Source organism: Bombus vancouverensis, chromosome 11 (assembly GCF_051014615.1).
Source record: "Bombus vancouverensis nearcticus chromosome 11, iyBomVanc1_principal, whole genome shotgun sequence".
NCBI lineage: Eukaryota > Metazoa > Arthropoda > Insecta > Hymenoptera > Apidae > Bombus > Bombus vancouverensis.
The window spans coordinates 9,170,934-9,188,031 of NC_134921.1; the positions used below are offsets into that span (position 1 = coordinate 9,170,934).

At 36.5% G+C, this 17,098-nt stretch overlaps 2 protein-coding genes across 2 annotated transcripts; one reads left to right on the forward strand and one right to left on the reverse strand.

Annotated features, from left to right (window-relative positions):
• Positions 1-4,473: 4,473 nt before the first annotated feature.
• LOC117162052 (uncharacterized) lies at positions 4,474-12,022 on the forward strand. Its single transcript, XM_076622896.1, has 3 exons — positions 4,474-4,594; positions 5,168-7,759; positions 10,572-12,022. Exons 1-3 carry the CDS (start codon positions 4,588-4,590, stop codon positions 11,783-11,785), a joined length of 3,813 nt encoding a protein of 1,270 aa, XP_076479011.1. The 5' UTR covers positions 4,474-4,587; the 3' UTR covers positions 11,786-12,022.
• Positions 12,010-15,690, reverse strand: NPF (neuropeptide F). The gene is made up of 3 exons (XM_033343871.2): positions 15,608-15,690; positions 13,314-13,523; positions 12,010-12,533 (listed from the first exon to the last, which is right to left on the reverse strand). Exons 2-3 carry the CDS (start codon positions 13,496-13,498, stop codon positions 12,275-12,277), a joined length of 444 nt encoding a protein of 147 aa, XP_033199762.1. The 5' UTR covers positions 13,499-13,523; positions 15,608-15,690; the 3' UTR covers positions 12,010-12,274.
• Between the last annotated feature and the right edge of the window lie 1,408 nt (positions 15,691-17,098).

A 17,098-nucleotide genomic window follows, 5' to 3' on the forward strand; every position in this document is an offset into this window, starting at 1 on the left:
ATATTACAAGGTTAAAACGCAATGCTGCTTTTATATATTGTCTAATTTATGTAATCTTTTAAGATGATTGTATTGAATTTGACTATACATTGCAAGTTAGCCGTAAGTAATAAAATTAATGATAAATGACATCATTTAATTAGCATTCATTCTTATACGTATACATAGCATGAAACGTTAACAATTTAATTATATTCGATTCATTGCCATGTATATTGTCACGATTTTAGTTTATAAAATTGCGACTGATTAGCAAAAACATTACCATAAATGTGGTTGTTCCGTCGTGCGACATTCTATCCAGGCCAGGCCACACACCGCGGACAGGATGGCAACCAGATGTCCGCACGCCTTCACTGCGTACCTTCAATAGTCTTAAGAGTCGATTATAAATCTTAGAGGAATTTCTAAAGTCCTTCAGACCAAGCCAAACATCTGCACTAAGTCACTGTCTAAAGATTATTGTTTACTATGGAAAGATAGGAGAAGTTCGTCTTTCTCATGTACGATGTTTTACCCTGGCAACTTTCTCTCGGGGCGGTTAACACCCTTCCTCCACTCTTCCACACCAATCCAGAAAATTAACCTATTACCAGAGAAGTCCTTCCCTCACTCTCCCAACAAGAACTTCGTCTTAACAAATCAGCTTTTCTCGCATCATTAGACCCACCCATCGCAAGTGTCCTCCGCTGCATCATCGTTACAGAAAGTCAGTCTTTATACGTTTTTTGAACCTTCAGCATCTAAGCGTGCGTCGCGTACAACACCTTGTTACTCTAGCTATCAATCGACTTAATTGTACATTTCTAGTTAAGAAGTTGTTGGAATAAACATTAGTTGTATTCGTTACTTCAGTATAAAATCAATTTAACCACCCCTATTATTGCAACCGAAATCAGGGGATCGATCACTTCGTGGCGTCGATTATCCAATCGTAACGGGAATTTACGACTCCCGTTGACGTACTTCTTCGCGATCGCGTCTCCCCGCGAGTGGTCGAAACAGTGGTAGTTACATGTAAAGTAAATGTAAGTCAAAGATGCCATGTAAAATATAAAAGATCGCATTGTAAAACATTCGATGGAAATAAAAGTTGTTCGATATTGCATTCTATTCTATATGTTAAATGATTTATCAAATTGGATGTGCACCTATCATTGGATCTATACCTACGGAGTGATAAAAATTTAATTTCCTTTACCAGTAGCTAGAGATAGTACATAGTGTGGCGGATCGGTATCAATAGGAAACAGACAGGTCGAGGTATCAACGCGGCGCAACACCTCCCGGGCGATCCGCTGGTACCAACCACCTACACTAGAGGGCTACGACGACAACGAGTATGTCTAACTCGCTAGCGGTCGAATATACGAGCGATTGATACAAATACCGCACCTAGCGAGACTCCCTCTACGTCTAAGGCAGGGATTACCGGGCATAGCCTTACTGACGAGTCCACCGGTAGTCCCGCGACGAAACGCACGACTCTCCTTTCAGCCGCCACAATAGTTTAAAGACGAATATTGAAATGTACATCGTCGACAAAATTGTACCTTCGGCGGCTATGGAAAATAAAAAATTCAAAACCACATTTAAAAATATGGGCATTATATGGTGCATATAAAGTACTAGTCACTAACGATACAAAAGCATTGCAAAACGTAAAATATGTTTCCGCTACTGTTGTTATTTGGTCCTGGAAAAATTGGCGATATTTTTCGCCTGAGAATAAAGTTGGAAGAAGATCATTGGCTTTGTCATAGCGTCGCCAAAAACGCACGCATTCGCTCATTTCGAACAAATTGCTCTGAAATTGCATAACGTTTACGCTTTGTATAAGTTAAGTTTTCTTAAAACTGGTGCAATAGTGATTTAGAACAGGCTGAATTTTGTCAAAGCCTTTCCAAATTTTTGTGTACAATACGAAACAGATGTGGTGCATTTTGGGGGAATTATAGACTTTCGTGCCAATGACGGTTTTCTTACTTCACATCTTCATCGTAGAGCTCATTCACATACATATGATCGCGTCTATTCGTGTTACGTTTCAAAAATTTACATGACGGCGTATCATAAATATGTGCTCCACTTTGGAATTTGTCGTCCTGTCCTGAGAACTGTGAGATTATTGAGGAAAAAAACTAGAATGATTCATTTTCTCAAATGTTAGCTAACGTAGAGAAGATTCTATCGTTACATGAAACACTAGAAACGTTATGTAACTTCACAGAAAGATTTCAATTTGTCTTACTTGGATGAATCATTGATATATCTGCGTTCTCTTGCAACTGTTATATATAAAGTGCAGGCTGAAAACAATATGTACTATGGACGTCTAATATCATGATTCCTATATGTTCGGGAGCAAATTAATAAATCAAAACTTCGAAGCTATCCAATTTGGGAGACTATCTTAGGAAAGGTTAGAACAAGTCCTAACGAAAGATTCAAAAGATTTCTGTCTTTGGATACCAATTCCTATGAAGCTGTCATTGCTGCTTTTTCACATCATAGATTTAAAAATCGTCGACTATTAGAAGTGGCAAATAAAACATTGAACATTTAACGCTCAATTTTTATTAATGTGGTCATATCAGCAAAGCATTATTACGAAGATGTAATTAAAGCTATTGAAAAATCTCAAGTAAATAACGATTCCGAGTGTGAAGGAGGCGAAGATGAAACAATAATAATTCCACGAGTGTTATCCGAAGATAAGAATAAATAACTAAATCGAAATTTTAATTGGCAAGATAAAAGCTCCGATTTGTCCATGTTAAATGATTATTCGATAAGAGACAGTTTTCTGAACAATACAAGCCTCTTTCATCTACCGCACCAGTCGAACGATTATTTTCTCTAGCAACAATATTAGATGGGCCGAGGCAAAGATCGTCACCTCGTACAATACAGTATCTTAAGAAAGCACCTTATTTGAATACCTACAGGACACATTACCTACGATAAATGTGATATGCCGATTTTGATGAAAATTTGTAGATTCATAGTGCAGCTAATAATACGGATCACCTACTTTTTCTTTGCCGACCATCGTTCACATTTCGTAGGTAAAAACTCTCAAAATGTGGATAGATGCCTATCGATAAATTTTATGTTCGCAACAACAAATATAAGCATATAAATAGATTTTAAAGAATCCATCTGTTTCAATACATCCTCGTTCGTTAAATTTTGTAAATATTTGACAATTTTAACCAAAATTTGTTTGTGTAAACTGGATATCTAAATTCGAAATACGGATAAATCAGAATTTCAATTTTTTGTAAATTGACTAAGATAATCATCGTTTAACTAACTTGAACAAACTTTTGCCTTCTATAGACAACCAAAATTTTCTAAGCTAATTTGGGTGCCATTATGGTTAGGAATCGGCATATCTTTGCATTTAATGTGCTATAAGTCGTCTCTGATATGATAAAAATTATCGTCACAGGTAAATCCAGTTTAATCCGCATCGAATATCTGAATATATTCCACGGTGTCACCTGCTGAATCAGTAGATCAACCTTATTCTAGTCGGACGTGGCCGGAAGAGCAAGTAAAGTACGCGAATATTCCATTGAATAAAAACGCTATACAATGCGTATTTCATAATATTTTAGAAATCTAGGCTAAATTTCTCTTCCCTGATAACGTTGTTTAAGATAATCATCATCGTAGGAATATGTAGATAAACGTAATCGCTTTTTCTTAACAGAAATCATAAAAAGCTTTGGCGACTAAACCTTGGAAAGATATACGAATAAAACACGGAGATATTTAATTTATTATTATTATTAATATAAACGGTCGTTTATTGGCATTTTCCTATTACATGTTTCACGATAACTATACGAAATCTGCGCAATGAATAACATATTTCCAATTTATAATTGTTCATATCTATATTTTGATCGGTGAAGTTATATTACAATCTAATCTTGTTACGATCTTATTTGTATCATTGTGTAACAGGACAAGAATTTTAAGAATTGCGTTCTATATCTTTATTAGTACGTTGTAAAGTCCAATCGAATGATTCGATTCTGTTACGTATGTAAAGTGTGATCCTGTTTATACCATGTATGTATTATAGTTGTCTGTTATTATTTACTTCTTTTTATGATACTCTTCTACGAGTAGTCTACTTCTCTCATTGAAATTGTTGTACAGAATCGCTTGCTTCGAATTTCTCGACATTCTCAAGACTTTGATAACAGTTTGCATTCACAGCCCTCCTAAATATATATCTAAGTATGTAACATATTTTCTGTATCGTTATTAAGCACTATTGTCGCCCCATCGCATCATTGGATATGTGAATTCCAAAACGATAAGCCAATTTAAATCAGAGCGATAAATCTAAAATAACGAGTAAAGTAATAACAGGAATTATCGTTTGAAAATAATCTAAACTTACATTGTTAAATGATTGTATCGTCCGGTACAAAGTAGCAAGATATGTTGATAGTCCGATAAGTTACCTATAAAAGTCAAATCTTATAATTTTGTAATGTCAGTTCCTTCCTAAAAACTGACTATAGGAAGGTGTGTTATTTTTCAATCGTCAGAAATATATCTGTTGGAATGAGAGGTGAGTAATTTTACTTGTGATATAATTCGCAACCACGTATGTTGCTTTCGGGGCTTTATCTTACTTTGGTATGTCCTTATATCACATATTTTAGACGTATATTCTTTGAGAAAATATAGAGAACGAAATAAATTTATTCGGTTACTGATGAACATTACCGACGAAGGAAGCTATTTTCAATTACCAATAATCATCGTAGACGAACATTTTTTGCTTATTGGAAACCACTATTGAAAATTGTTACGCTGTTAACTGCTACAATTAGCGCCCATATATTCAACACTGCGTCGTATATGCATTCATCAGGTTGCTACACTCACGATCAATACGGTTTTTAGTTACCTATAACCATTAACGATGACCAAATTATTTTCATTAGCAATAATCATGATCAATGATGGAACTCGTTTTAGACCGTCACTGATAATGATAATCAAAACAAGTTTTTGCAAGATTTCTTTAAGATGTAGGGGACATTAGTTTCCACTTAAACAGAAATTAGCTTTTTCTTCATGACACGCAGAATAGTATTGACATACAGAATGGCAGATTCGATATTTTCTTCTATTTCAGATTTATTATTACTGGTCAGTGCCGTGTTGGCAGTGACGGGGAACGCTTTTGCCGAAATACACGAAATTCCCACAAAATGTCCAGAATCTGCAGGCAAAACCGTACAGCTCGCTCACAAACACGATTGTACCAAGTTTTACGAGTGTTCCAATGGACAGAAGCTACTCTCGAATTGCCCAGAATTTGCCCCGGGACAGAAGCTACATTTCGACCCTGAACTTCAAAATTGTACTTTCCCATGGGAGGCAAATTGCGCGTCAAGAGCTCCGGATTGTTCAAAGGACGAATTCATACAACCTCATCCCACCAACTGTAGCCTATATTACAAATGCGAGAACGGGGAGAAAGTCTTAAAAATGTGTGACGAGGGACAGCTATTTAATTTTGACTCTTTAGAATGCGTAGACAAAGATGCCGCCAAGTGTAAAGTTTACGATTCATGTCCAACAGGTAAGTTGTTGGAGGCTGTACTTCTCCCGCACTATCGCAAATCGCTGTATTACGAATGTATCGATGGACAAGATGCTGTCAGACGGTGCCCATCGGGCCATGTATTCGACAATGAACTTAGGCAATGTGTATCTAAAGTTTATTGTCCTGGAACCGGCACTAAGAGAATTTCTCATGAGACGGATTGCGGTTTATTTTACGAATGCATGGATGGTGTTAAGGTAGAGAAAGCTTGCGAAGATGGATTGTCTTTCGACGAATCCAAGGGCATATGTACTTGGTCTCCGAGACACGAGTGTTCGAAGGAAAAAAATATCATAGATTGTCCACCAGAGGGATATACATTCTTACCACACGAATGCTCTTGCACCAAATATTACTCTTGCGAAGACGGAGAGAGATTTATACAACAATGCCCTGAAGGCATGATGTATGATTATATTAGAAAAGTTTGCGATTTATCGCGTACCGCCATATGTTGGAACCAAATGTATACTGACGACAATTACCTAGATCCAAATTGTTATAATTCAACTGACTGTCCAATCTATAGCCATGCTCGCTTCCCTCATAAGGAGTGTAGGTTTTATTACGAGTGCAAAGGGGGTGCGAAATGTCTTCGGAGGTGTTCTGAGGGGCATGTCTTCAATCCAAATCTCCAATTGTGTGATCTACCTAAGAACGTTCCCGGCTGCGGCGGTGGTGGCAGTAACGAACCTGACGATACGACACCTAATAATACAGACAATGAATGTACTTGGTGTAATTGTAATAATTGTATTATTCGGTCAGCTTATCCAGAAGACTGTAATCTGTATTATCAATGTGAAAATGGACAGAAAGTGATAAAGCGCTGTCCTCGAAATCTAGTATTCGACCATATAAATCAGATTTGTGACTATCAAGAAAATGTACATTGCATGCCCACAACTACGAGCATAACCACGCCCACGCCCGCGACTCCCACTACGAAGCCGCCCGAATGCATTGAAGGACAGCGACGACATCACGAGTGTCAATGCAGTGAATATTACGAATGTCACCACGAACGATACCAATGGTTCAGGTGTAGCCCAGGCAAATGGTTTGATTGGATACTGTCAGAATGTGTGGCACAAGACATAGCTCACTGTTACCACCATGAAAATAAAGATTGCGAAGGCACTTGTTCGTCAAGCACTAGCCGGTTGCCCCACAAGGACTGCGGCAAGTATTGTACATGCTACCGGGGAACCACCACAGTTGAAACCTGTCCCCGCCATATGTATTACGACCGAGGTACACAAAACTGCCAGTGGCTAGAAGATATAAGTTACTGGGGGACGCAGTGTAATCCTTCCGACTGTAGCTTCGGTATCAATTATGTTCCTCATAAATGTGACTGTGACAAATATTATAGGTGTTCAGGGAATTCGAAAACACTTGAACAGTGTGGAAGCGGGCTATACTTTGACTATAAAGAAGAAAGATGCGTTGATAGTAGATATGCTCACTGTTATGTGAGCCCATCATGTGAAGCAATTAAGAAATGCGGAACCTGTGAGGCCACAAAACACAACACAAGTAGTTACGCAGATGATTGTCAAAAATATTGTAGATGCAGCGGTAGGAACGTGTATATCGAGCAATGTGCCAGCGGTCTGTATTACGACATCCAGTCAGGAGAATGTGCCTGGCCTGAAAACGTAAATTTAACATTAGGGCACTGCCCGCTCATAAGTGACTGTACCAGAACTTCCAAGTTTATACCCCATAATTGTCGATGTGAACTTTATTATGAATGCATAGAAGGAGTCAAATATCTCGCAGAATGCCCTGGCGCATCATCTTTTGATTATGTACTCGGAACCTGTGTGAATAAAGAGCCCCATTGTTATCATGAATTTTCGACACCTGATATAATCAATTCCTGTATAGGGTACTGTCCGGAGCAGACATCTTCTAGTCCGATTGTCCGTTTGCAACACAAAGATTGCAACAGATACTGCGTATGTTCAATGGGAGCTCCTTATATCGTCAATTGCCCTGGATGTAGTCAGTATGACAGTCAACTGCAGACCTGTGTACCTTCAAATCTTTGCAACTGCGACCTACGGGCAAAGAAAACTTTGTGGTCGGATATACCATTTGTGAGCAATTTTCTTTAAAAGCTAGGAAATGAATCGTGGAATCAAAAAGAAACGCTTTCATAGAATAATCGCTAAAGATAAATGGTTTGTCGTAATAGCTTCATAGAGTATCTCTGAATTCCATAATATTACGATGTTACAAGGTTAAAACACAATGCCATTTTTATATATTGTCTAATTTATGTAATATTCTAGGATGACTGCATTAAATTTGACCACAGATCGCAAATTTTCTGTAAATAATAAAATTAAAGATATGTGACACCATTTAATTAACATTCATTGTTATATGTATGCGTAGCATGAAACTATATCAATTTAATTATATTCGATTCATCGCTATGTATATTGTTACTATTTTATGTTGTAAAAGTGTGATTGATTAGCAAAAACATTACCATAAATATGGTAGTTACATACATAGCAAACGTAAATCAAAGATACCATGTAAAATACAAAAGATTGGATTGTAAAACATTCGATGGAAATAAAAGTTGTTCGATATTGCATTGTATTCTATATGTTAAATGATTTTCGCAATGACGAAATATCCCCCAGATGTAGATACGGTAGAATTCCTATTATCCGGCATACTCGTGAGGGGAGTCGAATAATCAAATTGGGCTATACCTATGGAGCGATAAAAACGAAGAAAATAATTTGAAAACCGACCACCGATAAATATGTAATGCAATTTATACGAATAAGAGTAAAATATGCAGACAAGATATGTAGATTATACAAGGTATGAAATATACGTCTGACATTAATTTAATTTCCTTTACCTATGGATACACAGTAAATAGTTTAAAGTTGAATATGGAGACGTACATCGTCGATAAAATACATTCTTTATATTCATGAATTCTAATTCTTTTGTTTGTTAGTTGCGCGTAATTATATGAATGATATCGTGATACCAAATTTGCGCGCTTTTCAAACGCGATCTAGCAATTTTCATTGACATGGTCTCGGTAGCTTTACAACCCTAACTCAATCATTTGTTAAATATGATATTAAAATTATAAATATATTTTCACTTAATAGGTTATATTAATATTCATGACGTAGACATATCAATACTCGTGATGTAGGTCGTAACACTATGATAGAATATAAATTGATAAAGGTAACGATATCGAAATACGATACGATTAAAAGAAACTAATTCAAAACTAGATTAAAATTCAATTGAAACACGATAATTTTTGTTTCAAAATACTTGTATTTTATTTTTGAATATATTTTAGTTTTCGATGAAACCCATCGTTTCCTCAATAGAGGTATGGGTTATGAAGGTTATGAGGTAAATCATAATTGGTTTTATAGCTAATTTTAAAATATCACAGTACTATCAAATTTCGCACATATTATTGAAATAAAGAATAAATATCCTTAGATCGTGTATATTGCGTAGTGTATCTGTTTGGCGTAAGTTGCGCGCATTACATTTTATTAAAACATTTGCTGATATTTGTTTTTTTTTTTATCAAAAACTGAAATTGTCAAAAGTATAAGTATAGGTATAGAAAATTTTCATGAAAAAGCGACTTTAGGTAATTTCATTAACGGATCCATTGCTGTCCACAACCACTTAAATTTTATCGATTGATGTGGCTAACTCGGTTTCAAAACAATATTATAAGATATCGATTCGAAATCGCTTTTAACGATGGAATTTGTATATTCTGTAACTTAAATCAGAACTTCCATTGTTCTGTACATGAACGCACAATGAATGTTGAATTGTTGGATGTTTCAACATAACTTTCATACTATCATTAATAAAAATCAATATCAATCTTGTAACCCAATACATTATTATTCACGTAACCTTCAGTCCGAAAAATTTCCAACTGTTTAGGTATAATAAATTAATGAAATACGAATAATGAAATAAAATAATTTATTTTTCTGTTAGAGTTATTTCATTGTTTTCTATTTTGATCTATCGTACTTAAGATTAAAAAGCTTAGTAGAAAGAGAGTAAAAATCATGTTATTAGTAAGTTATTTAATTCATTTCGAGTATTACGCCATAATGATAACGATATATAACCTCATTTTGAAGAAGTATGGTGAATAGCAAGACGATTTTATTATTCTCGAAAAATTGAGAAAAATTTTCTGTTCGTTACAATATTTTTTACTTCCAAACAAATAATGCTTCCTTTGTCATTTTTCCTTATTTATCAAAAATACGTGAGATATTTAAGGTGATCCAGTTGGGTTGTTTCTCTTATACTATATGTAAAACAGTACTTTTATTCTATGCCGTAACACATTAAAGCGAAACTTTTAATTTGCTGAATACGTTGTACCTATGTAATTATTGGTTCGATAGATCAAGCTCTAAATATAAAGGAAATGGTAGAATAATGATGATCAACTAAAACTTCGGTAAACTGATCCCAAGTTAAATAAGGATGTACGTATTGGCAGAGATAAGATAAATGATATGTTAATGATAAGATTCAGTCCATTATAAAAGTCGATTCGCATAGATTATATTTGTCAGTTTTCTGTAGATAAGGAATGGTGACTTCGTTTTATTATACAGAATGAAGGGTAAGTAACTTGAATATTTTTAACAATTTCTCGTAGGAAAAAATTCATAAAGAAGATAGCGATGCCCATTAGTACAATAAGTAAGAGACAAAAAGATGTAGTTTAAATAAAACGGCAGGCACTTTATTTTACAAACTGGCAAACAAAAATGCTTGAACCCTCTCAATATGTACGATTAATAAATAATGACAGTTGAAGATGTAAGTTAAAGATAAAATTTGATAAATTACAATAATGTTTTCTTTTCATACATTTCAGTGTTATATCTGTTGTTCATTGCTGTCACTGTAGCGACGGCGGACGAAAATTGTCCTGAAGTAGTATCTCACGACTGTATTCCAATGCAGGAATGCATTGGTAAAGGAAACAAGACGTATACGCATCATATTCCTTATCTCGACGACTGTCATAAATATTATAAATGCTTAGGATATATGGCATGCCTACTATGCTGTCCAAGGTTCGGCATTGGACAAAATCGGCTGGTATTCAATCCTGAACAGCAGGTCTGTGACTGGCCATTTGAAATACCAGAACTAAAAGCAAAATGCTATGACATTTTTCCATCGACCTCCCCGCCAATTACTCCACCGGAACCAACCACCTCGTCAACTACTCCACCGGAACCGACCACCTCGCCAACTACTCCACCGGAACCGACCACCTCGCCAACTACTCCACCGGAACCGACCACCTCGCCAACTACTCCGCCGGAACCGACCACCTCGCCAACTACTCCGCCGGAACCGACCACCTCGCCAACTACTCCGCCGGAACCGACCACCTCGCCAACTACTCCGCCGGAACCGACCACCTCGCCAACTACTCCGCCGGAACCGACCACCTCGCCAACTACTCCGCCGGAACCGACCACCTCGCCAACTACTCCGCCGGAACCGACCACCTCGCCAACTACTCCGCCGGAACCGACCACCTCGCCAACTACTCCGCCGGAACCGACCACCTCGCCAACTACTCCGCCGGAACCGACCACCTCGCCAACTACTCCGCCGGAACCGACCACCTCGCCAACTACTCCGCCGGAACCGACCACCTCGCCAACTACTCCGCCGGAACCGACCACCTCGCCAACTACTCCGCCGGAACCGACCACCTCGCCAACTACTCCGCCGGAACCGACCACCTCGCCAACTACTCCATCGGAACCGACCACCTCGCCAACTACTCCGCCGGAACCGACCACCTCGCCAACTACTCCACCGAAACCGACCACCTCGCCAACTACTCCACCGAAACCGACCTCGCCGTCTGATGATAATCCAACTCATGCGCCAATAGTAAGTAATTGTCCATCAAGTGGAGTCGTAAATATACAGCATGAAACTGACTGCAATAAGTATTACACATGTCACGATGGAAGAAAATCGTCTGTAAAAGTATGTCCAGTAGGTACGCTTTACAACCCTATAATTGGTGCGTGCGACTTGAAAGAACATGTTCGCTGTGAGTAAGATGAATGTAAAAGAAAGATCTTTCTGTTTGCTACAGATTTAATTTATAAGAAAAAAACACCCCGTCCCGTAAAATTGCAGGAGCATAATATAATGCTTTTACATTTATTAACTCTGTATATAATTCTTATAGTTGTTTTTCATAATATCTATACTTCAGTGTAATGGAGAAATTGAAATATATGTATTGTGAAATTCTAATTAATAATAAAGTATTCAAAAATATATCAAATAAAATGTCGTTTATTTCGTACTAATACCTCCTATTTCGCACAAATCGTAACGAGACGACTAGTTGTCATCTTTTTACCTTTTTTTAAATTCATGGAGGCACTTTTTGCCTTCAATTGCAAATTGAGGCGAACTTGTTTACAAAGAGAATTATTTTTATCATAATATTGATAAGCAATTTAAATAGAGCAACTGACAAACAATCGAATGTAACGGGATGTATATGTCGTAAACAGGATATAGGACACGCAAATTACTTTATTGCACATCGTCGTAGTATTTTTCAACTGTGTCTAATACGTGACAAGGCGGAGAATCGATTCGTGAAGTGCTCTTCTTAGGGTCAGACTTTTCCACCTCATCGAGGAATCCACTCTCTTCTTGCTTCCTCTTTTCGAATTGTCGGTTTGCTTTCGGTTGCTGCGAACGTTGAGAATTCTCCAGGATTGTTTTCATCGAATCCCAAACATAATTAACTTCCGGTACAGAGGAGAGAACACTTCCCCTTTTTCCATATCTATTCACGTATTAGAAGCATTATAATAATGTTATAATAACTTTACCGTATCTCCTACAAATACACACGTTTATGTTCAAACTACCAATTATCACGCCCGAAGGAAAAGTTTCAAATTCTTACAATATTCATCAAAATTCATAAATTGTTTATACGTTTGCTGTAAACGCGATACGAATTAATTGCGTCAAACAATACGTTATACAACCGAGCAAAAGGTGTGATTCTATTTGTCTCTGCTCGTCTTTTTATGCAGATATGCGCAATGTGATTATTTGCTTCTTATCATTATGATCATCATACTTCTTGTCGATCTGTATTATTGGTTTTTTATTGTATTTCACTCAAATGATTTTGTAAATAAGAGTAGGCCTGTATGTATATTGTCAAAAATTAATTTTATTAACGTGAAAACTGTTGAAAATATCGACTATAATATTTCATATGCAATTATGCTCTTTGATCTAAATTATTATACAATTCTTGTAACGTATCGTGCACCCTTATCTTTTGTTTCTAAAATATACCTTTGATTTAATAAAACATCGAGAACAAAAGTTTGTCAGGTCGAAACATAGAATTGATACACACTGTATCGAGCAGGTTATCAACATCTTTTCTCGGGAACGGTGTCTCATGTCATGGAAAAACTTTATTCTACATGTTTGACTTATTTTTTCACGAGAAATCGCCTCTTGCTCGATTATAGGTACCACCAATTACCGAACATTCAATACATTTCAAAAAAATATATCGGATAACGTCAGAATACATTATTACCTCGCTTTCCCGTTAAGGGAATAGAAATCACTAACATGATCGAGGTATTTTCTTAATTCTTCCTGATTCTTAAATATTTCTGGCCGAGTTGGTCTGGCCATCGGTCCCGGTTCGCCATGAACAATCCCAGTTCCAAGAATAAAAATAACGAGAAACAAGTAGATGCTATTCGAACACGATTGCATTCTTCTCGTCAGAAGTCACCGATTACTGAAAAAAAAAAAAAAATTATTCTTGGTAGACACGACACTTTTTCTTGACATTTTATTGCATACTTAATTACGTAATAAAACACAAGCCACACAATATTCACGAATCAACAGAAATTTCTGTGCTGCACATTATCCACTTGTTCAAATTTCCCCGTTTCATAATACACTTAATATTTCGAACACAGCTGTTTCAATAAGCATTTCATTTTCAATTTGCCTGACATCTCACTGAATATTTCACTATCATAATTCAAATACCGTTGTATTATACAATAAAATGAACGGTTGATTTCCAAAGGTATCGTACGAATCGTTTCATTTTCTCATCGTTATTAATTCATTGGTATAATATTTAGCTTGTTTCTCATGTGTTTCAACTCTGTTCTACAGAAAGCATAAATAATCGTATTCGTTCTAACCGTACATCGTGATTGGAAATATCATTTGATTGTTTGATTTAATAAGCCGTACAACTGTAGCTTAAAATTCCCTCGATTGGTATTTAAGTGTACGTGAAAGCATAGCGTGAATTATGAAAAGCAATTTCGAACAATTCCGGATAACATGATACAGAATGAACAGATGCAAATGGAAATTGAACATGAAGTCGAGTTTAACTTCATCTATATTGAAATCTTTCCGCGGGGAGCAGTTGATGATTTAAAATTTAATATTGAAATGCAATTGATCGGCGGATTAATTTATTCGAGGCAGCGTGTCTCGAAAGTCAAGGTCACGGTAATTTACGGAAATTTTCAAAGTCCCGCGAAACTAGACCGTCTTGACCGACTTGACCATCGTCTCAAATCGACTTTCACGCATTGATTTTACGGATAATATGATTTTAAGAAAATCACAAAGAAACTTCGACACTAATTACGTGACAATTAAGAGTCATTAAAATGATAATATGCGAGCTTTATCTATGATTTAATTTGTGCTGTGGATTGATTGCTCGCTATAAAGGGGGCGTCGAGTCGTCTATTTCCTCGTTTTATAGAGGTCTGTGGTCTAAAAGAATACACATCGTTTGGCGTAAACTAGCTACATAAAAGATACTCTCGTAAGCTTGATAATCCAGCAAGAAATGTGATTGTAAAGGAGAACGAATATTCATACAAGATTTAATACGCTGCATGTTTCATATCCCGTCTTTTTATAAATGCATTAACTTTTCATGGCGCATTAAATGTCGCGAGATTTATGAATGCGAAGAACGACTTAATTAATGGAACATGTTAACTCGAAAGTTCAAGAGGAGAGTAACTACGCACAATGATTGAACTATAAGTTCATTTGCATCGATCTGGTTGATACGTGCAGTTCATATTCATGAAAAGAAAAATTCTTATTCAAAAAGATAATTCTTATTGAATATGTAAAACTAATTGTTATGTCAAACAACGGTAGCACACACACATATATGTCAAATATAACGAGTTAACGTTAGAAATAACGAGTTATCGAACCTATCACGATATATTACTTTCAAACTTAGCTGATTCTGGCTATTACAGGTCCATCCTACAAGATCTCATTAATACTATCGAGTCTTAGTTATAAAACGTTTCAAGTTTTTTTTAATAACGAGGAGAACACTGAACACGATTCGTGCTGGTTGTCTGTATCTTTCTAACACGTTCCAATAGTCAATAATAAGTATGCTATTAATTATTTCTAAGAACAATGCGAATTATCAGTACAAGAATTACTTCGAATTGACGAAAAACAATGATTTTATATTAGTCCAAAGCGATAGAGCTATACTTGTAGAATTAAATCGTAACTTTTGTTACTCGTAAGGAAGGTAAATGTGTAATCACGTATAAGATGTTATCAATGTCGAAATAGATATGGATACATTAATCGCCGAATTTTTTCGAAATATGTCGAAAACTTAGATCTAACTACGCATCTAACTACGAAGATATCACTGCAGGATGTATAGTTTATAGATGATCATAGTTTGATAAAAACGATTTTATTAATCAAAGTAAACTACACGAAAGCAACATGAACGATAGACTTGCGTGATCAGTACCTTGTTGTTCAAGAGTTTTATCGTAAATTATTATTACTCACCGATTAGTTGAAGTATCAATCCGTTGCGACGAAAAGATTTCCTGTATCCTAATGGAATATTCAGAAGTTGAAATCGAATCGGCCGCTCGCACCGCAGGACAGGAGTATATATACCTGGGAACGCACCCTCTGTCGCACCCCCTCGGCGGCAAATCGCGTATCGCGCAGCCAATCCACGCGGTTCAACCCCACCAGTCACTTTCCCCACTATTCCTTCGTCGATCCTTTTCTTTCGATCTTTGTATAAGGATTACGCTTAACAATTCGATTTAAAAGATCGATTTATCCCAACAAGGACGATCCCTGGCGTATCGATTATTCCTTTGTAATTTTTATCATTCGCGGTTTAACGTCAATCGTGTAAAATACTTTCCTCTATGCTATGGTAATGTTACGGTGAAACGACATTTTCAATATATGCTCTGATCAAAATGTGATGAAAAAAGAAGCGCGTTTCTAAAGGCGATGTCTACGTTCAACGTAGTATTCTACGATAAATGTCCTTTCCTAGCAGTTCCCTTTCCTGCGAGCAATAAAAGTACTGTCTGTAAAAGTGTAATCAGATTGTAATGTAGTCTTGCGTGGATTTTATGAAACGTTTCCGCAACCAAGTCATCCCCGTAGGACGTAAAAACGGATATTACTTTCGCGAGTATTCTTTTGATAAAAACTGTACAATAATTTTAATAAATAGCCGCTCCTTTTTAAAGTAAAAGCATTCGATTTATTCACCAGCATTGGTTTCTTCTTCTAATCGTCTCGTTAATTGTACCTTCATCAATTTACTATCGCATCTGAATTATTTTTGTCCGGATTCGGCCGTTTAAGTTTTCACGAAATCACCCTCGTTTCCTCGATCTACTTTATGTTTAAAGTAAAACGTGATCCTAACTCGAACGGATATCCGCTGTTGAGACTTTAAAAACAAAATATTCGCGCGATACATTCGTCAATCTTAAGATCGTTAAACACGAGACAAGGCTTTCCGGAACTTAAGAATGACGATAACGATTCGAAAGCCACGCGCGCTAGAAATGATGGATGTAATATTGGCGTAATATTTCTCGTGTATACGTTGGCTTGATTGAATCGTGATGAGCATATCGATAGATGCGTTACAAGAGATTGTAGATACATTCTCACACAGGATCATTGTACGCGCTCCATGGGAAAGAAACTGTATTAATAAAACGACACCCTACAGGTTTCGTAGATTCCAGGATATAAAAGTTACTCGGAAGGCTCTCGTTAACGCGTTGACTGCCGCGCGAATTTTCTATACTTTTCCATGACAATCGTAATAAATTGAAGCATACACTAGATATACATAAACATGTACATACTACACCGTAACATCCAATTGTTGCAGAATATTATGTATATTGTATTTGTGCACTTTTTTCTGACGGTGTTACCTAATTCGTTCACAATGTTGAAAGGTTTCTAGTCCAAAAAGTTTATCTTACTTTAAACGTTCTAGGAAATTTAGTA

Coding starts and splice junctions, on each gene's coding strand:
- LOC117162052 (XM_076622896.1), top strand. Junction 7,760..10,571: donor ACCATTTGTGAGCAATTTTC/TTTAAAAGCTAG, acceptor CATACATTTCAG/TGTTATATCTGTTGTTCATT.
- NPF (XM_033343871.2), bottom strand. CDS start 13,498: ATGCAATCGTGTTCGAATAGCATCTACTTGTTTCTCGTTATTTTTATT. Junction 12,534..13,313: donor TCCCTTAACGGGAAAGCGAG/GTAATAATGTAT, acceptor ATACGTGAATAG/ATATGGAAAAAGGGGAAGTG.